The sequence below is a fragment of the Melanerpes formicivorus genome, unplaced genomic scaffold (assembly GCF_026170545.1).
Source record: "Melanerpes formicivorus ecotype bairdi unplaced genomic scaffold, bMelFor1.0.p_v2 SCAF_45, whole genome shotgun sequence".
Classification (NCBI taxonomy): Eukaryota; Metazoa; Chordata; class Aves; order Piciformes; family Picidae; genus Melanerpes; species Melanerpes formicivorus.
This window is the reverse complement of record NW_027142397.1, coordinates 321,155-346,520: the sequence shown is the minus strand read 5'-3', so window position 1 is coordinate 346,520 and position 25,366 is coordinate 321,155. Positions and strand designations below refer to the sequence as shown.

The following is a 25,366-nucleotide window of genomic DNA, read 5'->3' as shown; positions in this document are numbered from 1 at the left end:
GAGGGGTCAGAGGCACTGGCTCGGAGGACCCAGGACAAAGGTGCTCTCTGCAAACAGCCCGGGGCAGCCGCAGGGGCATGGGGACTTTGCCACCGGCCGGCCCTGCCCCCCACGATAGCTGTGCAGACAGAAACAACACAAAAGCTGCAGCGGCTCCAGAGCAGCTTCCACCGCACTCGGTCCCTACGTGAGAAAATGGGCAACGACTCACCAGGGCAACATGACTGCCCCTGGGCAGGAGCTGGGGAGCTCCATGCACCTCTGAGACCCTCCTGCACACACAGGGACCCACCACCCAGGGGCCCTAGGAAGAACCACCAGTAGTGGATGCTGCCCCAGCTCCCGTATCTGAAATGAAAGAGCAGTTCAAGGTCAGCCCAGCTCTGGAGTGCGAAGGGATCCTCTTCAGCTCCCTCGGGTGGCAGCTCGACGCTATGGGGAGCACGACCTTTGCAGAGCAGTGAGACAAAACCACATCTGAGCATGCACCAGCTACCTGGAGCCCCAGCCCGTGGTACAGCTACGGCAGAACTGACAGAACCCACCTGGCAGGATCCATGACCTCTGGCAGAAGCGGTAGCTGCTCAGATTTCAGTTGTCTCCTCCCCAGCACTCAGGACACCAGCTAGGACTCCCCACCACCCCCCACCCAGCGGTCCCAGCCCTGGCTCAGCAGTCAGGTGCCATCCCACCCCAACACCTGCAGCAGACACAGTGAGAATTCCACAGGTAGAGTTTATTCAAGATATTTCACATCTGGACCCTTCCCTAAACTCTTCAGAGAAACCTCCACAGGGACTCAGCATTCAAATGGGACCTCGAGCAGCACCTGGAGCCAAACCAGTTCCGTCTCCCCGTGAGGCAGGTGAACAGAGCCCAGGGTCAGCTGTTCTACCACCCAGGAAGTTCATGGCTTGGGAAGGGGCTGGATCTGGCTACACCAAGGTCCCACTTCTGGAGGAGAGATGGAGAAAAACCAAGTCCTGTTCTGCAGCACTGAAGCTCTTTGGGACCAGCTTACCTAAGGTCCACATGCTGCAGAGACCTGGAGGGGGGCATAAAGAAATAATGCAGAGCGAGTAAGAGCAGCTGAGCCCACCTGAACCTCCCTGCCACTCCCTCTCTTCTCCCACACCATGAGGAGGGTTCGGTTAGATTTTGCCTGGCCTCAGCCCCATATCCGCAGGACTCATCCAGCAGTCTCCAAAGGAAGGGAATCATCACTGACCAGGCTGCTGTGGTGTGACCATCTCGTGGGCACTGCCCTGCAGGGAGCAGGCTGCCCAGTTAAAAACTGGTCATCATGGAGTGGTTTCACTGGGGACTTTTAAGGCTCCTCTAGCCCATCCCCTCTGCAGTCAGCAAGGACATCTGCAACTAGAGCAGGTTGCTCAGAGCCCAAACCAGCCTGACCTGGAATGGTTCCAGGGATAAATGTAAGTCCATCGTCTCCACCAGCACAGCCCAGACTAAAGACTGGCTGCTTTCCAGCATGGGTGCAGCTGGCTAGATCTGTTCTTTGTCCTCCAGGACCAGCAGGATCCCACTCCAAACCCCAGCACCTGGTTATAGCCCACGAAGGACACTCACATGGCTCCACATCACAGCTGTCCCAACTTAGGCCCTTGGGAAAGCAAGCCCAGTCCCTTCCCTGGGACAGGGCATCACATGCTCCTGGCCTTTTCCATGTAGCCATTCCTGAAAGCAGCGCCAGACATGAGGACCTGCAGCCAACAGATCACCGTGCTCAGGGAATGGAGACATCAGATCCAGCCCCAGCCTGGTAACTCAACAGCAAGCCACTCTCCACCCAGCTCAACACTCATCCTTCTCCTTGACCAAGGGGTTCAGTCCCACCCCAGCCCTCCCACAAGAGCAACATCAACACAAAATGTCTTCCCACTGGCCCCTCTCAGAGCTGGACACCACCAGCACAGAGCCCAAGACCAGTCTGAACTTTGTTTTTCCTCCTTTTTTGACCATAAGATCGGTATTCAGATCTGATGGGAAAGGGATCTGGAGGGACAGGCTGCAGAGCTCGGGACAGGGCACCATGTTCTCACCCTGGGTCTATCCTGCAGGCTCACCATCATCTCAGCTAGCTCCTCGGCACCAAGAAAGCCTGGAAGACACCAAAACATCCCCCAGAACTTCATCATCAGCAAGCACGTTATGGACTCCCCCACTCAGAAACCACCAACTCCCTGCAGGACAGCACACCCCAATTCCTGAGGTGTCGGAGGGGTGAGTGACAGCGGCGGGCAGAAGAGGCCCAGCAGCAGTCAAAGACCTTCCCGTTGCTCTTGCACGTCATTGGAGAGCTGGAGCTACTGCACGGAGCTGCAGCTCTTGGATTAACGTGCCTGGAGCTCGCCCAGCAGTGGCTCTTACAGCTTCGGATGGTGCTTGGGCAGCTCTGGATCAGATCAGATTCCCAGCTCTGCCATTGGCCAGCAGTGGAAGTCCACCTGTCCCACCCATACATGACCTCGACAGAACAAGACATAAGGGGGAGCCCGTAGAGGGCTTTTAAAGTTCCTCTAATCCACAGAGGAGCCACAGCGCCCTGGATAAACACCACACTGAAAGGATCTGCGAGCAGAGAACCAGGATCTGCTGCTCCAGCCACGAAGGCAACCAAATCCCCAGCGGGCAGGGAGATTGCACAGCCCGGACCACAGGTCTCACCTGCCCAACGCTGCCGACGTGGCTGCCACCACACCCCGGGGTTGCCTCCATGCTGCGATGCTGCTGGGGAAGAAGAGAGTCTTGAGCCTCGGGGACATGACAAAGTATCTTGAACAATCCTCCCGCCTCTCCCCACACCAGTCCGGACCCCAGAAGCAGGAACTTGGGGACTTGGGGTAGTGCTTCCCTCCCCAGACACCACCTCGACCCCCAGCCAGGGTCCCCCCCCCCAGCCTCTCGCTCCCCGAGTTTTGTATTTTCCCGAGATGTTGCCGGACAGTTACGAAAGTTCAAACTGAGCGGCGACCGTCGAGGAAAATCTCTTCGCTCTCGGCTCCTGTTTGACTGCATCAGCCACAGCACCGAGGCAGACGCAGCTTCGATAGGGCCGGGCAGACTTGCGGGGCTCCCCAGCCCGACAGCCGCCTTTCCTGGGTGGGTTTTGGCTCAGCCCACGGCGGAGACCGTCACTCACCCGTGCCAGGCCCGGTTACGGAGGGACAGAGGGAGGAAGGCGCTGCCGCAGCCGCGCAGCCCTTTTCGGCTCATGGGAGCGGCCCGCAGAGCAGAGCCTGGACAAAAAGAACGATGCAGTGGGGCCGAGCGGCGGCAGAGCCCCAGGCAGGGAGGATGGCAGCGGATTGTCCTTACCCCGCAAGACCACTACCACCACAGCCGCCATCACGGAAAAAGGAGGAGCACCGCCCGCGTTCGCCCTTTATACAGGACAGCGCGGGTGTTGATTGGCTGTGGGGCCGGGCCCTGCCGCGGAGCCTCCTGGGAGGTGTAGTGCGCCCAGCCCCGCCCAGCCCGCAACGCCCGCGAATCCCCACGGCCCCGCCAGCCCACTTCAAGGAACCACTGAATCCTTTTGGTTGGAAAAGCACTTTAGGATGCTCCAGTCCAACCATTATCTAACTCTACCAAGGCTTGAGGCCATTTCCTTTTGTCCTGTTGCTTGTTCCTTGTAGAGAGCTTCCTTTTCTACAGCCTCAACACCCCCAGCTCCCTCAGCTGCTTTTCCCCAGCCCCATTCTCCAGACCCTTCCCCAGCTTTGTTGCCCTTCTCTGGACCTGCTCCAGCCTTCAATGCCCTTCTTGGAGTCAGGGCCCCAAAACTGAACCCAGTATTCAAGGTGTGGCTTCACCAGTGCCCAGTACAGGGAAACAATCCTTGCCCTGGCCCTGATTGTCACACTATTCCTGATCCAAGCCAGGATACCACTGGCCTTCCTGTCCACCTGGGCACACTGCTGGCTCATATTCAGCTGCTGCTGATCAACAACCAGTCCTCAATGCCATGGCCTTGTTGGGTTGTGCCACCCCCACCCCACGCTGTGCCACATCTGTGCTGTGCCACCCCAGTCGACACCATACCTTCTCATGCCACTGCATTCCACGCCTTGCACTGCCCACAAGATAAACACACCCTGCTCCTTTGTCAGCCATGGGGGAGGCCAGGGCAATCTGACCCCTCAAGCAGCAAGACCACCATCAACAACCCCCTGACTTGCACTGCGGGTGAGCTGCGCTCCCAGCCCTGCCTCCACCACTCTCCAGTCTGGTGGCATAAAGACAATTTCTCTCTCTTCCTCCCCACAAAATCAGGGTTGCTCTTCCAACCACAGTGCTCCCCCTCTGTTCTGCCATTTGGAAGGCAGAGGAGGGAACACCCCACCCTCAGGGAATGGAAGGGAAGTTTCTTGGAAACAGAAGTCACTCTGCCAAAACTACTCCTCTGTCAGGCTCTGTCACCCAGAAGCAGCAGGAGGGATTACTGACAGTTCTGGGGGTACTGATGGTGAAGTCACCATGAGACATCAGGTTGAAAAGCATGAGACTGCTTCCTGCCCTGGTGAAAGTGCAAAAGGATGAGGGAGAACAGTAGTGACTTTACAATCTGTTCTGAGCAAAACTCAGTATTCAGTATCACTAAGGTTGGAAGAGACCTCAAAGATCATCAAGTCCAACCTGTCACCACAGACCTCACGATTAGAGTAGGGAGGACACTACTGCCCACTGCAGGCTTGAACTCACGACCTTCCCATTAAGGGTCTGATGTGCTACCAACTGAGCCACGACTGCCCCCCAAGATATCTGGATATTCCCCTTATGCATTTCTGTTCCTGTCTCTGCTGTGTTCCTCTCCTCTCCTCTCCTCACAGATAAAAAAACCACAGTGCTGTGTTAGTGTTTAGGCTCGATGATCTCAAAGATCTTTCCCAACCTAGATGATTCTGTGATGCTCTGACTCATCCTTTCAAGCTGGTAGCCTCATCACAAACATGCCAGATGACCAACAAAACAAGCCTGATACCCCATTACAAGCAGAAGAAAGTCTGGAAGTGAGCCCCAAACCTTGTGTGACCAAAGCTCTTCTAAAAACAGCTCCTGTCAAAGCTGGCGGGGACAGTTTACAGGAGGCTGGACCTGTCCTCTACCTCCTCCACGTCTCTTGTAGCTGCTCTGCTGAGTCACAAGGCATTCCCTGGGCAGCCGGAGTGCTCCCTGGCACAGCCATGTATGCAGAGCGAACCTAGAGACCTCCCTGCCTGCTCTGAGGGCAGGACAGAAACTAGCAGCTCACTGTAGCAAGCCCCCCCAAAACAAACAACACCCCAAAAATTCAACCCTTTGTAAAGACCAAGTTTTTGGGATGAGAATCTTCCAACTGCTAAAAGGGAAGAATCCCAGACAGCAAAACAACGGATGCTCAGGAGACAAGAAGATGGATGGAGATCCACAGAGAAGCAGGGAAAATCCCACTGCATGTCTGTGGTACTTGACCACAAGGTCCCTGAAGCTCTGAGGAAACTTCCTGGCACAGCTGGGGGCCTCACATAACCTCCTCTGTAGCACAGGGTGGGGAGCCAGCAGAGGGAATAGGAGCTAGTGCTGGAAGAGGCTGCAGTTGTCACCACCAGACAGGCAGGAGCAGACAATCCACAGGGAAGTGCCCAGGGAAAAGCTCACTACCAGTGAGGGAAAGCAGGCAGGGACCGGGGATCCAGACAAGTTGCTGTGCCAGTGGCTCCTCAGGGACCCTGTCTGCTGAGGGGACACAAGCAGCCTGGGCCACATACAGCTCTCCACCACCTAACTGAGCTGTCTACCATGGTTTTAGTCCTGGAAATTCTCCAGTAGGAGCAGCAGAATCCCAGCATGGTGAGGGTTGGAAGGAACCTCTGAGGATCATTGAGTCCAACCCCTCTGCTAGAGCAGTATCACCTAGAGTCACACAAAAACATGTTCAGGTGGGTTTGGAATGCCTCCAGAGAAGGAGACTCCACAGCCTCTCCAGGCAGCCTACTCCAGGGCTCCAGCACCCTCACACCAAAGAAGTTTCTTCTATTCAGATGGAAACTACTGGGCTCCAGTTTGTGTCCATTGCCCCTTGTCCTGTTACTGGATACTACTGAGAGGAGTCTGTCTCCATCCTCCTGACACCTGCCCTTTAAGCATTAATAGTAATTAATGTAATTAAAGAATTAATGAGATCCTTCCCCAGTCTCCTCTTCTATTGGCTGAGGAAACAGGAGCGTGTTTCAAGCAGCACCCCCAAACCCTTCTCACTGCATTCAGCAAAAGCACTGTGCCTGGGAGTAACTGGGAAGGAAGAAGAGCAGAATAACTGGAAAAGCAAAAGGGATTTCCTGAGGAAATACTCCAGCCAAGCCCAAAGTGAAAGCAAGCTGTGTCAAGTGCCATGTCCTGAGCTGGCTCTGCCCATCTCTACCTAGAGCTGTCACACTCAGCATTCAAACCCTCTCCTGCCACCGAATTCACTTCATGGCTAAGCAAATCCCAAGTGAAACCCAGGAACTGGTGTATCCAGAAAGCTTCGGAAGATGTGCTGGGAGATAGCAAAGCTGGAGAGTAAAAACTCCTCTCAGATCTTGTTCAGCATAAGCTGGGGATTAGGAAGCAGGTAACCAGAGATGCAAGATCAGAGGCAAACATCTCTGTTCCTCAAAGGGATTCAGGGAAATACCTCAGGGGTTTTGGTACCTCTTGGTGTGCAGCACAGAAACCTGTCTGCTGAAATCAGCCCAAGTAACAGGAATTTAACACACAGAAAACATCATTGTCATGTCCCTTGACTCTGCTATTGCCCCACATCTGCTAGAGGAAAGGTTTTGGCCTCTCCATCCTGCTGGGAGCCAGCTGGAGTTTCTCCTTGGCCACCCCCATGCTTACTGTCAAGCTTTTAATTAACCACCCATTAATGGCAAGGGGCCACCAGCTTAGGCTGTGGAAACCACCAATTCATGCCCAGCACCCATGTCCTTCCAGCTCTCCAGCTGGCAAAGCTTTTTCAGTCTCTGTGACACAAACAACAATCCCAGAGTCCCTGCAGTTCAGAGTAACCCAAGCTGGACCATCACCACATCTTCACCCTCACAGGAAGGACGCTGGAATAATTTCTGCAGGTACCACAAACACAGTAGACTCAGAACCAGGAAGCTGTGGAGCTGGCTGCAATTTTCCAGGCTTAGGCCAGGCTGGCGAGCTGCGGTACCGCCTGTCTTGGGCCTCTTGCCTTCAGCACCTGAAGAGAAAAGCAGATTTAACCTTGCCAGGTGGAGTCCTCAGCTTTCATCTTCTCTTACATGGTAATTAAGCAGGGTTATTCCTGTAGCTGTCCATGAGAAAAAGGATCCCACACTTTGTTTAACTTGGATTCCAAAACACAAGCCCTGTACAATCCAGGGGACAGCTGTTTTGTAGCTCCACATGAAAGTCTCCTCTCTGCTTCAGGTGCTGCAATACTGGCCAGGAGCTGAAAACAAACACGAAGATGAGTAAGTGACAGACAGGGACTAACAGCTCCAAAGAACATTGGTTCAGATTCTCACAGACAACCCCAGAACAGTGGCTCACACATTGAGGGGACGTGGCCCAAAGCCTCACACCTACCTCTCTCCTAAAAGGCAACGTGTGGGCATTTTGAGCCCTGCAGCACCAGTAAAGAATTCAGGGAACTGTTTGGCTGGACAAGCCCTCCAACACCACTGAGTCCAACCATCAGCCCAACACCACCATGGCCACTAAACCATGGACCCAAGTGCCATGGCCACAGGTTTCTTGAACACCTCCAGGAATGGGGACTCCCTGGGCAGCCTGTTCCAATCCCTGACCACTCCTCCAGCAAAGACATCTTCCCTAATCTTCAACCTAGCCCCCCCGTCACAATTTCAGGCCACTTCCTCTCCTCCTATCACCTGATACTAGGGAGAAGAGACCACCCCACCTCACTCCAACCTCCTTGCAGGATACCTCACCGGTCTAGGCTGAAGTTAAACAATCTCTCACATCACTCAAGAAACCACAGTTTGTACTTTCAAAGCAGCTCCTGGACTTCTCCCCTCCTTATGAGGGTAACAACATACCAGCTATCCCCTAGGACTTTACCTCTCAGCTTTACCTTCCTGAAGTTTGGCCCCAGGAAACAGGCTTGGCACCCATGAACTGAGTTTGGTGGGGAAACTTTGCTGGCCTTCATGCCCTCAAATTCCTCCCCACTAAGGGCCCAAGGCTCTCATTTCCTTAAATTCAGAGTAACTGAGGGTTAGGAGACTGCTACCAGCCCACAGCACAGACAGGTGCACAGCAGGAGGGAGAAAATCACAGACAGGAATGCAGAGGCCCAGCAGTCCCCTAGATCCACTCATTCAGAAATCACAGAACCAGAGAACAGTCTCACAGAATCCTTAGGGTTGGAAAAGACCTCCAAGACCACCAAGTTCAACATTTAACCCAGCACTGCCAGGGCACCACCAAAGAATGGCCCTCAGCACCACCTCTCCATGGCTTTGAAACCCCAGTAGGGAATGGGGATTCCACCACTGCCCTGGGCAGCCTGGACTAGGGCTTGACAACCCTTTGGAGAAAGAAATTGTTCTTTGTGCTCAACCTAAACCTCCCTTGGGGCAACTTGGGGCTGTTTCTTCTTGTCCTATCATTTGTTCCTTGGGAGAAGAGACCTCACTCCAACCTGGCTCCAGCCTCTTTTCAGGGAGTTGTAGAGAGACAGAAGATCTCTCCTCAGCCTCCTCTTCTCCAGGCTGGAAAAAGCCCAGTTTCCTCAGCCCCTCCTCACCAGAGCTGTGCTCTAGACCACACAGAGCCAACACTAAGTCCAGGATATGCCACCACTCCCCTCAGGCCGATGGAGCGCTTCCTGTTGCAGTTGGTGGAACACCACAGACTGTCAGAGGCTGTAATTAGGGACACAGAGGTGTAACAGAAGGCTTTATGAAAGTATTTCAATCTTGTGGCGAATGTCCGCATCTGCATGGGCAGGGAGGCAAGGAAATGCTTAGCAGCAGCAGCTTCAGTTCCCAAACTACTCCTTGGATAGACATTTGTAACAGGTAGTTTTTATCTGCTCTTTCTCCAAGAGTTTAAGGCACAAAAGCCTGAGAAGGGCTCAGAACAGGTACAGAAGTGCTATTATTTTTGCTTTCACCTCTAACACAACATAATATCAGCTTAATTGTATTGCTTGTCCATCCACAGGAAACTGCCAGGGCAGCAGCGATTTGTTGCACCATTATCTCAACTAGATCACTCTGTCCTGGTTCTGCTGCCACATCTTCAGCTCCACTACAGTCACTGACAGGACAGTGGAAGATGCTATGAAATCTTAACATCCCAATGAGATGTTAAAAGCAGCAGTGTGTGTCCATGATGAGAAGAAAGGCATGATAATGATAATCTGAACTGATGGGGAATTATTTCCTCACAGGTGGAGATCACCAGGCAGAAGGCATCAGTCTGCAGCAGTTTTACAATGCTCCTTTTTGTCTTTACTCTCCAAAATGCTCTTTAGATAGACTGCTGAAGAACACAGAGCTATCAGCTTGCTAGATCATGATCACAGCTTATCTTAAAGAGAACATCAGCTTCCATCTACATAGCTCTTCCCCAGGCTCAGGTCAACCTCACACAGTCACTAGAAAGCTTTTGAGACGCTTTAGTGGCATCCAACAGTGATTTTCTTAGAAGCTGAGGTTCATGAGAGTTGGATTGAAGGACTGAAGACAGTGAATGGGCAGCAAAGCAGAAAACTGGGCAGGAACCAGAATGCCAAGGGTCATTTTACTGAAAAGACCAACTTCTTTATTGTATGTTGGAGCAGAGTCTTTGCCCTGTGCCAGCTGGTTGGAAGTTTATAAATTACAATTCCCAACAAGTAGTAAGAGTTCATTTCAAGACAAAGGGACTAAAACTGTTGCAGTTCTAGTTTTTCACCATGAATAAAGGTTACCATGATGCTCCTATGATACTCATTCCGTACAGGGAAGGCCACAGCCCTCCTGTACCTCGAGTACCAGATCTGGGTGGAGAAAGGGCCACCCCTGACCACTGCAGGATCTGGGTGCAGCGGCAGAGTCCGGAGCGTGCTGCAGGCTCCTCAGACAGACACAGCGCCTCAGCCACGAGGCTATAGCACGGCTGGGATCTCTGAGGAGACAGTGTCCAAAGGCTGCCAATGACAGTCCATCAAGGCATCATAGAGCTCTTCACTCTGCTCCATAAACTGCTTATTTGCTTCGTGGACGTCTAACTGAGGTGTGGGATCTACAGGGGGAAAGACAGACAAAGAGGTTGCACACCAAAGGTGTTAGGAAAAACCCCACAGCCCATAAATCACAGAATGGTTTGGGTTAGAAGGAACCTTGAATATCATCCACTTCCAACCTCCTGCCACGGGCAGGGTCACCTCCCACTAGCTCAGGTTGCTCAGAGCCTCATCCAGCCTGGTCTTAAAAGAAGATGAAAATCTCACTGCTGCTAGAGTCAGTTTCAGTCTTGACAAGGTTCAGAGCAGAAACAGCAATGGTAAAATAGGGCTGCAGCTGTGTTAGGTGACAGTGACCAATAGCTCCTCTCAGAACTCATATACTGACAGATAAAGGGGGTGTCACACATGGAAATGAAGGGCCAGCTTGAGAGACACTCTCTAATCAGTGCATAACAGACAGCTTCAGCAGAGCATGAGAAACCTACCTTCCAGTGCATCCTCACCAACCTCTTCATATGTCTGCAAGGAAAAACAAAGCCCTTAGGACAGCAGATATTGATCTGGCCTTTTACAAGCAACACCTTGGACTCCTGCTGTCCCAGACAGACTACAGAACTCTACACACGTGAGCCCTGTGTTCCACGCCCAGCAGACTCCACAGGAGAGATCCCACACTAAGCTTCTGAATCTCCTGTGGTGAAGCTGGGTGGCTGTGCTGATCGCAGGAGGCAATGTCTCCATAGAATCATGGAATAGTTTGGGTGGGAAGGGGCCTTTCCAGTCTGAACCCTCTGCAGTCAGCAGGGACATCTGCAACTAGAGCAGGCTGCTCAGAGCCCCAAACAACCTGACCTGGAAAAGTTCCCGGGATGGGGCATTTCCCACCTCTCTGGACCACCTGGGCCAGGGGCTCCAGAGCTGGCAGCCCCCCATGCCTGTCAGCAGGCCACAGTCTCCACGCTGCTGCCTACCTGCATGGTGCTCTGCGTGTAGCCGTACTGCGGGTAGCTGTAGCTGTAGCTGCCGGTGTTCTGGTCGTATCCCCACTGCGCGTAGTAGCTGTGGTACTGCTGGTAGTACTGGTTGTAGCTGTAGCTGTACAGCTGGCTGTACTCCAGTGACTTCACACGATTGCTTGAAAAGAACAGAGCAGGAGTAAGTCTGAAACAGTGCAGAACAAGTGGGAAAGCAAGCACTGAGACAGCTTAAGGTGCAGCATGCAAACTGCAGTCTTTCAAACCAGGCTGTTTCCTGCAGCAGGGTTTATCATTTGCATACACTCACAGAGAGAAAGAAGTGGTCGAAATGAAACAGCCTCTCCTGCACTCATAGTGATCTTCACTAATTAACATTGCTGTCATTCCGGGGTTAATTCAGTCTCACCTCCTGGCTTTGGGAGGGGAAAAGTTCAGGACTATGACCCTCAAGTTTAAAACAATCCTGAACCATGATCCAGATTCTCAGGTGTCTTTTTCCTTCTGAAAAATGGGAAGCTTCCTGAGACAAGATACTGAGTTGTGCTTTACATGAGGAGTTCAAGACTTGAAGCCTTGTAAAGAAACTGGGGTTTTATCGCTAAGACTGACAAACCCCTCTCCCTTCCGTCACTGTCACAAAGCCTGAGCTTGCTGCCCCCGCGCCCGCTGAGCCGCGCAGAGCTGGAAGAGCCTGTGGACTAATGAGGACAACAAGCAATACAAAAATAAAGTTCAGTACCCTGTAAGCTGACTACAGCTCCCTTTGCCAAGGAACTAGGAACCCCACCTGCTCACTGAGGTTTGAATTAATGAGATGACAAATATTGTTTGACAATGAAAATGTCACACATAAAGCTGCGGCCAGTGATGGAAATAGGGGGGAGAGGGAAACGTCAGTCTTCTCACCATGGCACTCCCCCCTTGGGCTGCTTTTCTCTTCCTTATCCCCCCAAGACTTTTGAGGTCACTGAAAATCTCAATAGTATTCAAACAGGGAGCAATTACTATGATTCATATTACCCTAGTGCTACGAGCCCCAAGTCAGACCAGGATCTCACTGTATCAGGTTCTGAACAAACACAGAAAAAAAAGTTAATCCCTGCCCCAAAAGACTCAGATTTAGTAGACATCACAACAGAATTAGCAAGGTAATTGTGCTTTGCCATCCAGAAATCAATAAGCAGATTCAGACCATTTCATTTCAATGCAACAAACACAGACATCAAAAAGAATTCTGTCTAAAGCCAGCGTGGGGCCTCTGGCTGTCGACAACAATTCAACGCTCTCTCTTGATCCAGTCTTAGAACCCTTTGGATTCCCTTTGCATTCTGCTACTCCATCTACGTACTACATTCCTCCAATTTGTGATGGAAACATCCAGATGTACCAAAGCACTAAGAGACATCTGAAAGCAGAGCTGATCTCCCACCTGGCTGCTCTCATACTCACGCTTTGGGTATAGCCACACTCAAGCGCACAGGCTTGGAGCCCAAGCCCACAGCTCCCTGGCACTCTGTCAGGGCTCTTTTCTGTTCCAGTTCATCTGTGAATTTCACAAACCCGTAACCTCTGTGGAGATACAGAAGAGCTCACATCAAACACACAGAAGAGCACCTCCACTCCACTGTTCAAATATCTATGGTGAAGGCAGAACTTGTTCTGACCCCCGCCAATACTTTGGCTGGGGCTGGCCCTGCTCTGAGCAGAGATCTAGTGACAGCAAATTCTGTCCCCAGCTTTCTGCTCATCCTTGAAGCACTGCAAGGCCACCAGAAGGTGTCCCTGGAACCTTCTCTTCTCCAGGCTGAACAACCCCAACTCTCTCAGCCTGGCCTCACAGCAGAGGGCTTCCAGCCCTGCCAGCATTGCTGTGGCTTCCTCTGGCCCTGATCCAACAAGTCCCTGTCTGCACTGAGGACTCCAGAGCTGCCCCAGCACGGCAGGGGGGGGTCTCAGCAGAGCACAGCAGAGGGGCAGAATCTCCTCCCTGCCCCTGCTGCCCACACTGCTGGGGATCAGCCCAGGATAGGCTGGGGCTGGGCTGGCAGCGCTCGGTGACAGCTCATGTCCGATTTTTCACCCACCAGCACCCCAACTCCTTCTCCAGAGGGCCGCTTTCCAGCCCTTCATCCCCCAGACTGGAGTGTACTGGGGGTTGCCCCAACCCATGTCCACCACCTTGTCCTCGTCCTTGTTGAACCTCATGAGGTCCACATGAGCCCATTTCTTGTGCTTGTCCAGGTCCCTCTGGAAGATCCTGTGCCTCAGGCACGCCAACCACCCCACTCAGCTTGATGCCATCTGCAAACTTGCTGAGGGTGCACTGCAGATAATCCAATCAGTTGTGAGTCAGCACAGGACTGGCAGGCTGTGGGCACTGCCCCCCTCTGAAGGACAGCATCGCTCTGCTGTAGGAGTGCCTGGGGTGCACCTTCCCATCGAGTCCTATTCTTGAGAGGAAAATATTCAGCCAGGCTTTCTGCCACTCCTAAAAAGGGACCAGCCCAGCAGCATCCTCAACAGTGGGCCTGAAATCAAGCTCTTAACTTCAAGGTGCTAAAACTTGCCCTGACAGCACAACTGGAAGAGGGCAAGCACGAAGCAGCCCCCCCTGGGCTCTGCAGCAATCCTCTGCTGTGCTGCTGGCAGCACTGGACAACAGCCAGACAGCAACCATGGACTCCCCTCCAGCCCCAGCAGTCCTCTGCGTGGGATTCTGATGCTGTAGTGAAGCCATGCAACAACATCCAGGAGGCCAGTGCCAAGAGCCCATGATGGGACAGGCTGCCTCATGCAACAGAAAGATCAAAGACTTCGGTGTGGAAGGTTAAGGAAGAACCCATCAGGGTGGAGGAAAGGATCTGGTAGGGTAACAGCTTGTCCACCTGGGGACAAGAACCAGCCCTAAGCAAGGGGTGTCAATTCACAGCACATCAGCTGCTCTGTGGGAACTTCTAAGCGCCAAGTCACACACATGCTGGAAAGTGGCATCACTTAGTTCTTGTAATAGGGCCACACTGGAGCCTGTTCCAGAGCAGTGCTGCCCCATAAGACCCAGCGCCTGGCACAAGGAGCTTTGCATCCAAACCCAAACATCTGCTTCACACCAAAGGTAAAATCAAAGCTGGGCCTTATTTATAAGCAATCAAACCCAAAACTCTGTATGGGGACACAATGAGGTTTGTGAAAAGACCACGGCAAATGAAACCATTCCCAGTCCTGACCTGATGATCTTGGACTTGATGATCTTAAAGGCCTCTTCCAACCAAAATGATTCTATGGTTCTAAGTCAAATTTTAAGTGGGTTTAATTCAGTTTTAGGTGTTTGCAGCCTTCCAAATGGGAGCAGCCTTTCAGGAATATTGGTGGCTCCAAACCAGAGGTGGACAGCTAAGATTTGGATGAGATGTACAGGAAGAGATGCAGACAGGAGTGCTCCTGACTTTTCAAGGTGCTTCGTTGTTTCAAACCAAGAAATCATTTTTCCATGGTCAGCACCTCCCCAGCAGAATTCTGTCCTGGCGCTGCAGCCATAAGCCCCCAAGCCTGCACCCTTAGCAGAAAGGAAAGCAGCAGGCATAGCACTATGGCATCAGAGTTCCAGCTCCTCTCTAGCCTGAACAAGAGGTGGTGGGAGGAGGAAGCTTTCCTGATCTGCCAGCCCTAGCTGGAAGGGCCAAGCCTTCACCAGGCACATCCACAAGCCCCAGGTTCCTCTCTCACTTCACACCAACACTTGCAGTTGCCTCAGCTTTTGAGTAACTGCACAAGTCACAACAAAATCCCTGGCAGCAACAGCCTGGCACTGCACCCAGAGCCCACCTCAGCAGTGCCAGTCCCAGGTGAGGTGGCAGCTACAGCGTGAGTCCTTAACAGCCAGAGGCTCACTGAGCAGCTCTGCAAGAGGCTGAGGTGGCACATGAAGAACTTCATCACCAGGGAGGTAGTGCAGCTCGGGAACAGGCTACCTAGACAGGTTGAATCATCTCCATCCTGGGGAGCTTTTCCAGGCTACACAACTCATGGCTGACTGGACCTAGTGCAGCAGTAGTCCTGCTCAGAGGGAAGCTGGACTTGAAGACTTCCAGAGGTTCCTTCAAAACAGCAAGTCTAAGGCTGAGAAATCTTATGTGAGAAAGAGGGGAGATCTACAGCCACCTTTAAAGTCTTATCCCAACATTCTCATAGGTGTTCCATCAGAATACTGCCTCTCGCTGAAGCCATGCTCTGTTTAGAACACAAAGATGCTCACCAGGGGGTCCCTCTTCTAGGCAAAGAGTTTCATTTTCTGCCCAGAAGATGTTTCAATAACATCAACAAATTCAACTTTTGGACATCTTTTTTGACAAAACTTCTGCAGTAAAGATGAAGAAGGTGGCTACTAAGCACCTGCCAGTGACTCACTGTATTGTTTGCCCTACCCTATCCGAAACAAAACACAGGAAAATAGACTCAGCATCCTCACGAGTGCAAGAGCCCAAACTCACCTGAGAGTCTTGCAAAATGCAGTTTATAGATTCCTTAGAGCTTTTTCAGCATTTCAGAAGTACACTAACACTTGAAGGGAAAGAAAAGAATGTGAAAGAGATGACTTACTTGGATACTCCTGCCTGGTCCAAAACAACTTTTCCACCTCTGCAGGATGGATAAACTTTGACAAAGAATTCGTACAACATGCCATCATCCACATCAGGGGTCAGGTCTCCCACGAAGAGAGAATATTCTGGGCTGAAGAAATCAGAAGAAAACTCTTTAAGCACAAACACACAACCCAAGAGGCATGCTGAGTGACAGGTAACATTCAGCCTAAATCACAGTATCACAGTATAACCACGGTTGGAAGAGACCTCGAGGATCATCGAGTCCAACCTATCAACACAGACCCCATGACTAGACCATGGCACCAAGTGCCACATCCAATCCCCTCTTGAACGCCTCCAGGGATGGTGACTCCACCACCTCCCTGGGCAGCTCATTCCAATGATGAACGACTCTCTCGGTGAAGAACTTTCTCCTCACCTCGAGTCTAAACCTCCCCTGGCGCAGCTTGAGACTGTGATGTTTGGTTTCAGAGGAGTGACTTTAAAAGAGCATTTCATGGATACTTTAAAATGTCACCAGTTGTGTAGATGACAAATTTTCAGTGACACTCTCCTCCAAGTTAGTCCAGCAGCACAACTTGCTTGACACTACTCTTGAATTAAACATTTTATTCAAGATCATTTCATTGCTTAGTTCACAGATTCACAGACTGCATTGGGTTGGAAAGGATCCTCCAAGGTCATCTTGTCCAACCTCCCTGCAGGTGGCAGGGACATCTCCATCTAGAGCAGACCACCCAGGGCTACATCAAGTCTGGTCTTGAAATGTCTCAGGGTCAGGGCCTCAACCACCTCCGCTCAGGGGCAGCCTGTTCTAGTGTCTCTCCACCCTCACTGTGCAGAACCTCCTCCTGATGTCCAGCCTAAATCTGCCCTGCTCCAGTTTCAAACGACTGCCCCTCATCCTATCCCCACAGGTCCTTCTGAACAGCCCCTCCCCAGCTTTCCTGTAGCCCCCTTCAGGCACTGAAATGCAGCTCTAAGATCCCCTCAGATCTTGTAGGATATCTCCAGATTTCTAACATGGCAAGAAAATGTTGATGCCTTATTTATAGATTTGGCATTTTCAGTGCTTTGAACTTAACTTACACTGCAAGATGAGGTGCTGGGAAGCCGTGAAGTTTAAATCCCTTACGAAGCCACTCCTGACAAACCCACTCTGTCCCACAAAAGGCAAAGCACAAAGCTGACAGTTATCCTCCTCTCTGCTAACAACGGGCACTGCTCAGCTTGTGGCTTTATGTGTTTTGAACGCTCTTTGCAGGGCAGTTGATCAGGAGCTGAAGCAGCAAAGCTGCTCTGTGGCTCAGGAGCATTTACCTGTTGTCTGGCTGCTTCCCGTACGTTGCATAATTCAACTTAAATCGCTTTGCCTGAAACGAGGCAAAAATGAATCCAAATATCAAATGTTTTTGTGAAGAAAAGACAATAAGCTGATTTCACACAAGCTTCTCAATACTGACAGACACCCAGTGCTGTTTTGGAAACTGGATAATCACCTTCAACAAGCAGTCAACAAATTTCTGTTTCCTTCCCTTACTCTTGCAGGGAGAAGCTGGCCCAAGGCGAGTGGCTGCTGCTGCCAATTTCATGGAAAGGTTTTTGACTGCACAAACAACTTCAGGTTTTATCTCTTTCAGACTACCTCAGCCAAGCACAGCCTTCCTCCTCTCCCTCCCTTCACGTCCATCCTATCAGCATTCAGTGACTTGTGCCCAACTCACACCTAAGTCCAGGCCAAGATGTAAGTGGCAGCTGACCTTCTGCCTCCCAGCCCCAAGGGTCTCGATCCCAGAGGCATTCCTACACAATGCCTGGCACGGAATGACCCAAGCAGGCTTGCTGCAGTGCTGTTTCTTTCTGAAACATGTCTGTCAGAGGAGCAAGCACAGGGTTGCACTCCTTCACCAGAACACTAGTGTCCTAACTCACCCAGCTCCAGACAATGCTCCAGACAATGCTGGAGGTCCCCTTCTCAGCCAGAGGGGATGAAAAATAATCTCCCAACAGGCTTCCACAGCAGATCTCACTCTGCACTCCACAGGGGCAGAGAGAATCCAAGGGGAATTTGGGCAAAACTAGCAGCCTATGCTGAGCTCCTAACCTACAGATCAGGACATCTGGCAGTGTAGTGGAGAGCCCAGTGTGCTCCTGTACCTGCTGAGGTGTTTCACTGGGAAACAGAGCAAAGGCTTCACTCCAGGCTATGGTCTTGTTGCTTGCACACTTGCACTCACAGGTGCACAGGGGAAACAAATCTCTCTGTGGACTACTTACAAGTTAACCAAACATTTAGATTCCACTTTGAAGACTTTTATCATTTGCTCTTCATTGCACTAACTTGGATTTAAAGGCAATGAGACCTGCAAGGGCTTCCACTCAGATGGGAGCTGGGGACACTGGTTCTGTAACAGAGACAGCACAGCACTGTGGCTGCTGTCCCTGTGGCTGATTCAGCATTTAAAAATAAAGAGAAGGGTGAGCCACACTCACTTTGCTGTAAACAAGAGAAAAAGTCTCTAAATGCAAGAGAAGAGCTGAACAGTTGCCTTCTGAGTGCACTGATTTAGGCTGCCTATGCTGGAGCTGTTTGACGTGTAATTCTCTCCATGTGCTCTGTAAATATCCCCTCAGCACAACACCCTCTTCTGAGCTGAGCTGTAAGGATGGGTGATCCCCAAACCAAACTCAAATCATTCCATCCCTCCTTGCAGGAGCTGCTCTTGTCTCTTTAGTGACTGTAGAAAGCATCTAAGAAGATGAGCTTCTCTTAACCACGGGTTCTGATTTGCATATTAAAGAGGACAGGTGAAACAGGCACCTCCAGGCCTCTCACCTATCCCTTTTGACGGGGGACATGACCCTTTTAATAAGATTGACCAAAGAGTTCATAGATTCATAGAATGGGTTGGGTTGGAAGGGACCTTAAAGATCATCCAGTTCCAACCCCCTGCCATGGACAGGGATACCTCCCACCAGCCCAGGTTGCTCAAGGCCTCATCCAACCTGGCATTGAGCACCTCCAGGGAGGGGGCATCCACAGCCTCCCTGGGCAACCTGCTCCAGTGTCTCCCCACCCTCACTGTCAATAATTTGTTCCTAATCTCCACTTTCAATTTCCCCTCAGGTTTCAATCCACTCCCTCTCATCCTGTCCTTGTCAAAAGACCCTCCTGAGCTTTCTTGTAGCCCCTTTCAGGTACTGGAAGGCTGCTCTAAGGCCTCCCTGAAGCCTTCTCTTCTCCAGGCTGAACAGCCCCAACTCTCATCCTGGCCCCATAAGGGAGGGTCTCCAGCCCTCAAAGCATCTTAGTGGCCTCCTCTGGACTCCAGCAGTTCAGCCGAAATTTCCCAGCTTCCTCCTCGGGGCATTAAGGACACTAAAACAGGCATTGATTCATCTGACTGCAACAGAGGTGATTCTGGAGCTGCTTTGTGAACCAGGTCACCACAGCTGCTGCAGCCAGCTTCTGGGGTACACCGACAGCTGTTAGCCGACTCGCTTTTAATCCACTACACACTCGAGTTAACAGCCTAAAATTAGCCTCCAGGACTACTCCTCCTCTTCTTCCTACCTACCTCACCTTGAGATACCCGAGGTGTTTGCTGTGTATTGCAACTACACAGTTGTTAGCTCCTTCTCCACTGTAAATAGCTTCGAGTGACTTCTGTGTGCTAAGGGCCAGCATATGCAAGGCTTCCAACTCTGTTTCTCTTGCAAATTCAAGTTACCCAGAGCTCGGTGTGAACCTGCAGGGTCACCCTGTACATCTGTAACAACACACACCTTGTAATGAATTAATACAGAGCAGATATGGAGAGGGACAGGAGCGCAGGAGAAAACATGGTCACTTTCTCCGTGCTGTTCTCTGCTTTCTCAATAGTCCAACTTTGGAAATAGGCTCAGGAATAAAACTCACTCCACAGCATTTCTGCACCTGGACTTTATCCAGATACTCGCAGAGACATCAGGGGGTTCCCAACAATTTTCTGAGCAACAACATTAACAGTCTTATGCTCATGCCTTTAAAGAGAGATAAACCTCACTTTGCTAACTGCAGAATTGGTCTGTAAGCACTGAAAGTATAGATTCTACACCATCTTTTCCTTCCCAGTTCTGGTCCCCAGCTGGTTGTTTTCATTTACTCACCGGTGTCGCACCAGGAAGTGGTTTCCCATTGATTTTGTGTAAACATTTCTCTGCAGTAGCTAGATCTGCAAATTCTACAAAGCAATAGCCTGCTGGAATTCTGAACACACGACACAGGAGAGGAGAGAAAGATTCCAGGTTTAAAACACGTTGGAGGAGGGGATATTACACTTTCAGACAACTGGTAGGAAATCTGCTAGAGTTGCAAGACTCAGAACAATTTGTTTTTCAAAGTACAAACGTGAGTTAGCACAAAGAAGCCACAAAGGAACCTCGGATCTCTAGCAAAGTGATAGCCCCTACTTACCAGTAAGTCAACATGAGCACACAGAGAACAGCTTTGCTCACAGTTAGTTATTAGTTTACTTCCTACTCTCATGGACCAGAAACATTCCCACCCAAGTTTAAACAATTACAAACTGAAATGAAACATTTACGGGAACACCAAACTGCTCTGCAGCTGCCTACAGTCCCTCCCACTCCTCTCAACTCCAGAGGCTCTCATACTGCTCTAAGTCAGGCTGCCCACCCCTGCCGGCAGTGCAACAAGTAACACAGACTAGTCACCAAAGCCCAGAGACCAGAGAATGCCATTCCCAGAGGGACTCTGTGGCATCTGTACACCACCCATACGCTGCGGTGTGAGACACGTTTGGGGCTGCACGGCACCCCTGTGCCACTCTGGGCGCGCGCTGAAGCACTGCAGGGTGAGGGCCGGCCCTTGGGCTGTTGATGGGAGCTCAAAGAGGCAGCAACTGTCCTCTCCACTGCTGCCATCAGTACGCTCCTGCTGTTGGCAGCAAGGGGGAAAGGCCGAAGGGTAAGCTCCCCCGGAGGTCGGCAGGAGCAGAGCAAGGCCATGCAGAGGGCAAAGGGGTCAATCCTAGGGTGCTGGTAGCACAAACTGAGAACAAGCAGAAACAGTTACCCTGTCAACCTGTTTCGAATGATTTTTACGCTCAGAACAAGCTCTCCCATGGTGGCAAAGGCTCTTGAAACAAAGTTTTCGTCCATATATGGCTCCAGCTACAAAAGCAAAACAAAAACGTTAGATCAGGGCATTTACAAAAAGGAGCATATAAGTGTCAATGTCACCCTAAGCAGTTAAAACATTATTGAGAAGTATTTTACCCTTACACTTCAAAAAGAAGACTCATTTAAGAGGGTCGATGCCACTCAAAACCAGCAGGCATGCATGAACCAGGCTCAACAGTCTGCAAAGTGGAACCCAAGAGACAGCATGAATTGAGAGAACAGGGAGCTTCACAGAAGGACAAAAGCCACTCAGAAACATACAGCAACAAACGGCAGCGCTCGCTACGGGGAGCAGGGGAGGAGCAGGGGCAGAACCCTGCTCTGCACGCCACGGGGCACAGAGGCACGGGGGGCTCCGCGGCGAACTCGCGCCAGGCAAGACGGCCCCCGGCCAGCCACGCCCGGGGACTGCGGTGCCGCCCCCACCTCCAGCCGCCGCGGGAGGGGGCAGCCCTGAGCGCGCCCCACGGGAGGGCTGGGACCGGCACCGCACACGGGGCACCGACTGCGTCCATGTCCTGGGTGAGTCAGGGGGTGCTGGGCGCCGTCTGGGTGGACGCTGCTGTGCCGTGTGAGGGAGTGAAAAGCATCAGACGGGGCTGAAGCTGCAGGCAGGTATCTGATGTCTGTGTATGCAGAGCGCAGGAGGGCACTCGCTGAAGTGAAGGCTTCGTGCAGTGCACAGTGCTGGGGAGGGCTGCACCTGGAGACTGCAACACAGCAAGTTCCAGCTCAACAGGGGGAGAAACTTTTTTTGTGGGAGGGTGCTGGTGCCCTGGAACAGGCTGGCCAGAGATGCTGTGGAGAGCTTCCAACCGCTCCTGGCCATCGTGATCCTGGGCAAGCTGCTGTGGGTGCCCTGCTGGAGCAGGGGGTTGGACTGGGCGAGCTCCAGAGGTCCAGTCCAACCTCTGGTGTTCTATGATTCTGTGTAGCAATTAGCATGGTTCTAAGGTGTGGGGGAAGCATAAATAGCTCCCTGTATACACACACCTGTGTGAGTGAGCCAGGTGGCCTGAGCTGAGTGTCACCCTCCCGTGCGTTGGTGTGTCAGGTACCAGTCAGCTCTGCCACTCGTGTGTGTGACAGAAGGTGCAGACTCCTGCAGTGGCTGACCGTATTGCACTTCCATGTGCAAAAGGTGACAGATGCCTCGTGGAGGCATGATGCAGAGCAGAAACAATCTCTGTTAGGCTGCCAGAAGCAGGAGGCAGCACTGCCCTGAACTGGCAGCACATAGAAGGTGAGCCAGGGGGTGCAGAGGGAAGCCAAGCTCCTGGAGGCAACAGGTGGCTGCTGCTCGGGTGTGTGTGGGTGTGTGGCCTGCTTGTGAGAGAGGTGTTTGAAAAAGAAGACGGTTTTATGGTGGAGAGGTGGTAGATAACCCTTTGTGCGGGTAAACGAAAACCACAGCAGGGTCTGTGGGGTCTGCCTGAACAAGTGTCAGGCACCCTGATGTGTCTGGATATATGCAATGGAACAGCAAACTCATGTGTGTGAGTGAGGGGCACCCAGTGGGACCATTGGCACACACACACCTGAGAGACTAAGGGAGAAAAGCCTCCATGAGCACTCAAGTCCAACCATCAACCCAATGCTACCGTGGCCATTAAACCACGTGCCCAAGTTTCTTGAACATCTCCAGGGATGGTGACTGCACCACCTCCCTGGGCAGCCTGTTCCAATGCCTGGCCACTCTTGCAGGACAGAAATTGTTCCTAATGTCCAACCTAAACCTCCACTGGGGAAACTTGAGGCTATTTCCTCTCATCCAGTCACTTGTTCCTTGGGAGAAGAGCCCAACCCCTACCTGGCTCCAGCCTCCTCTCAAGGAGCTATAGAGAGCAATGAGGTCACCTCTCAGCCTCCTTTACTACAGGCTGAACATCCCCAGGTCCCTCAGCTGCTCCTTCCCAGCCCTGTTCTCCAGACTCTTCCCCAGCTTTGTTGGCTTCTCTGGGCCTGCCCCAGCCCTCAATGTCCATGTAGTGAGAGGCCCCACTCTGTAGGTGCAGATGTGTGTGAGTGTGTGGTGGAGGCAAGGACACTGCGACAGAGCAGTGGGACTGCATCTGTGGTGGTGTCCAACTGGCAGGCAGTGAAGCACCACAGCACCATGCGAGCAGAGCCACAGGCATGGGGGTGGCAGAGCAATACACCACACTGGGTGTGAGTACCCACGTGAGTGAGTGTGTGTACAGGGGCAAGCAGTGAGGGACTGAGGTGCATGAGTGGGAGGGGTGTATGAAAGGTAGGCAAGGGATGTGTGTCACTGTGAGTGTGCCCACAGCAGTGAGAGACACCTGAGGGTGAAGAAGCAGCTGTGAGTGTGCTGCCGGTTGCATATGCAGGAATGAGGGAAACACTGGAGTGTGTAAGTGCTTAGGAGTGTGTGTGTGTGTGCATGTAGGAGACTGCAAATCCCGGTAGGAGTAGTGGGTTTGTGTGGGCAGGGGAGAGAGGGGTAAGGGGCATACAAGCATGAGTGCCTGCAAGTGAGCACAAGTGTGAGCCTAGCAGCAGCAGCATAAGTCCCTTAGAGAATACAGCTCTGAGCATGTGGGCACATCACCCAGCAAATAAACCCTGGGAGTGTGCAGGCTTGTGAGCATGTGAGTGTGTAAGTGCCTAACAGCACGAGCATGGAAGTGCCAGTGCCTGCAAGCGTGCAAGAGCGTGGGCAGCTCAGGACACTGCTTTAAGTGCCACCAGTGTGTGTGCGTGAACACTGGGCAGGCAGTGAGGGTGACCCTGGGGGGGCGTGTCTGTCAGTGAGCGTGTAGCTCCTCACACACGTGCCTGAGGGGCTGGGGTTAGCATCTGAGCATGTGTTTGTGTGTCAGCCTGTGCAGGGTGTATCAGACACACAGGGTGAGCCTGCCAGCGTGCACAGGAGCGTGCAGGAGTGCGCCCACCCGAGCGGGAGCTCCTCTCGGTGTCAGAGCACGCGAGGGGCCCTGAGGCCGTGACAGTGCCCGGGGGGGAGGGTGTCAGGCAGCAGCTGGTGTGAGGGTGGTAGTGTGTCGGAGCGGGGGTGCCAGTCAGGCCGTCAGTACAAGGGTGTCAGTCAGTCAGTCAACACTCGCCAGCCCGCGGTGGCCCCGGGGCCGGGCGCCCCACCGCTGCCCCCTACCCTCCCTCCGGCGCGGCCGCCCCGCCGCCCGCCTCACAAAGCCCCGCGCGAGTCCCGGCCGGACACTCACGTCCCCCATCCACAGGCTGGCGGCCATACTGCTCCCGCAGGCCCCGGAGCGAGTTCAGCCGGGACCAAGACTTTCACCTCCCGGGCTCGGCTGGGCTGCGCTCGGCCCCGCCGCCGCGGCCGGCGCCGCCTCACGCCGAGCCCGCGGCCCGCTCCGCGCTGCGCCGCCACCGCCTCCTCCGCGGCGCCCGGCGGGCGGACAGAACGCCACCGCCACCGGCACCCATCGCCGCGGCAGCGCCCCCTACCGGCGGGAGGAGCACCAGCGGCTCGGGGGCGCGCAGCGATGGAGGCGGGTGTAAGCGGGGGGAAGAGGGCTTCGAGGGCTTCTTGAGGAGGTTTTTGGAATGCTAGGAGATGGTTTGGGCAGCAGAGAGAGGTGGGAGGGTGGCGGGTGTGGCCGAGGGAGGAGGGGAAAGTGTGAGTAGAGGTCAATAAGTTGAGTGATCCAGGGAGATGAAGGGATGAAGGAGTGGATGGGTGGATGGATGGATGGATGGATGGGGCAAGAATAAGCGTCCAGTTGATCTTGCAGTTGTGAGAAGCTGGATGGGGATGCTGAAATTTCACATGGAAATCTCTGCTTCTCAGCTCTCCATTAGAGAGAGTTGGGGTTGTCCAGTCTGGAGAAGGCTCCAGGGAGACCTGGTGGCCTGTCAGGACATCAAGGGACCGATCAGAAAGCTGAGGACAGAGTTCGGAGCAGGGCCTGTTATGACAGGACTAGGGGGGGATGGTTTGAACTGGAAGAGGAAGATTTAGACTGGAGAGAAGGGAGAAATATTTGACACTGAAGGTGGGGAGAGCCTGTCCCAGGTTGCCTAGAGAGGCAGGAGATACTCCATGCCTGGAACCATTCCAGATCAGGTTGTTTGGGGCTCTGAGAAACCTGCTCTAGCTGGGGATGCTCCTGCTGACTGCAGTGGGTTGGACTGGGTGAGCTTTTAAGTGTCCCTTCCCACCCAAACCGATCTATGACGCTATGATTAGCCAGGTGAGAAAGGCAAGTCAAGCCTGGGTGAAGGCATGAGGGGATGGGATTTGGGGGCAGGAGCCCTTTGTCCACTTGTGGAAACACAGGCACGTAGCAGCGCCTGGCTGTGGTTGTGCAGTTGCTACAGCACGCCATAAATCCCGCCGATGAGAACAGGGACGCTCCAAACCTTCCGCACTGGCTGCTGGGGCT

The 25,366-nt window shown here is 52.7% G+C and overlaps 1 protein-coding gene and 3 non-coding genes across 12 annotated transcripts; all 4 read right to left on the bottom strand.

The window, feature by feature from the left end:
• Positions 1–715: 715 nt before the first annotated feature.
• TRNAU1AP (tRNA selenocysteine 1 associated protein 1) lies at positions 716–24,351 on the bottom strand. 9 transcript variants are annotated; one of them, XM_068158984.1, is made up of 15 exons: positions 24,182–24,349; positions 21,075–21,157; positions 20,872–20,969; positions 19,944–20,043; positions 17,115–17,167; positions 15,790–15,921; positions 12,643–12,762; positions 11,188–11,350; positions 10,702–10,735; positions 8,789–10,272; positions 3,164–7,468; positions 2,689–2,748; positions 2,064–2,122; positions 1,591–1,724; positions 716–1,045 (listed from the first exon to the last, which is right to left on the bottom strand). In XM_068158984.1, exons 3-10 carry the CDS (start codon positions 20,955–20,957, stop codon positions 10,136–10,138), a joined length of 825 nt encoding a protein of 274 aa, XP_068015085.1. In that variant the 5' UTR covers positions 20,958–20,969; positions 21,075–21,157; positions 24,182–24,349; the 3' UTR covers positions 716–1,045; positions 1,591–1,724; positions 2,064–2,122; positions 2,689–2,748; positions 3,164–7,468; positions 8,789–10,135. The 9 variants fall into 9 exon arrangements, with proteins under 9 accessions (XP_068015085.1, XP_068015081.1, XP_068015084.1 ...); XM_068158980.1 differs by lacking the exon at positions 21,075–21,157 and having other exon boundaries at positions 3,164–3,260; positions 3,340–7,468; XM_068158983.1 differs by having other exon boundaries at positions 21,081–21,157; positions 24,182–24,348.
• On the bottom strand, positions 1,161–1,232 carry LOC137451703 (small nucleolar RNA SNORD99). The gene has a single exon (XR_010989876.1). It is a non-coding gene; the product is annotated as a small nucleolar RNA SNORD99 (small nucleolar RNA).
• Positions 2,232–2,365, bottom strand: LOC137451705 (small nucleolar RNA SNORA44). The gene has a single exon (XR_010989878.1). It is a non-coding gene; the product is annotated as a small nucleolar RNA SNORA44 (small nucleolar RNA).
• Positions 2,938–3,082, bottom strand: LOC137451704 (small nucleolar RNA SNORA16B/SNORA16A family). Its single transcript, XR_010989877.1, has one exon. It is a non-coding gene; the product is annotated as a small nucleolar RNA SNORA16B/SNORA16A family (small nucleolar RNA).
• Positions 24,352–25,366: the final 1,015 nt, after the last annotated feature.

Excerpts from the sequence above, each read along its gene's own strand:
- TRNAU1AP (XM_068158979.1), bottom strand. The coding sequence starts at position 24,208 with ATGGCCGCCAGCCTGTGGATGGGGGAC. Across the intron at positions 12,763-15,789 it reads GACCAGGCAGGAGTATCCAA|AGGTTACGGGTTTGTGAAAT; the intron begins GTAAGTCATCTC and ends GTATCTCCACAG. Across the intron at positions 10,736-11,187 it reads ACACGCAGAGCACCATGCAG|ACATATGAAGAGGTTGGTGA; the intron begins GTAGGCAGCAGC and ends TTTTCCTTGCAG.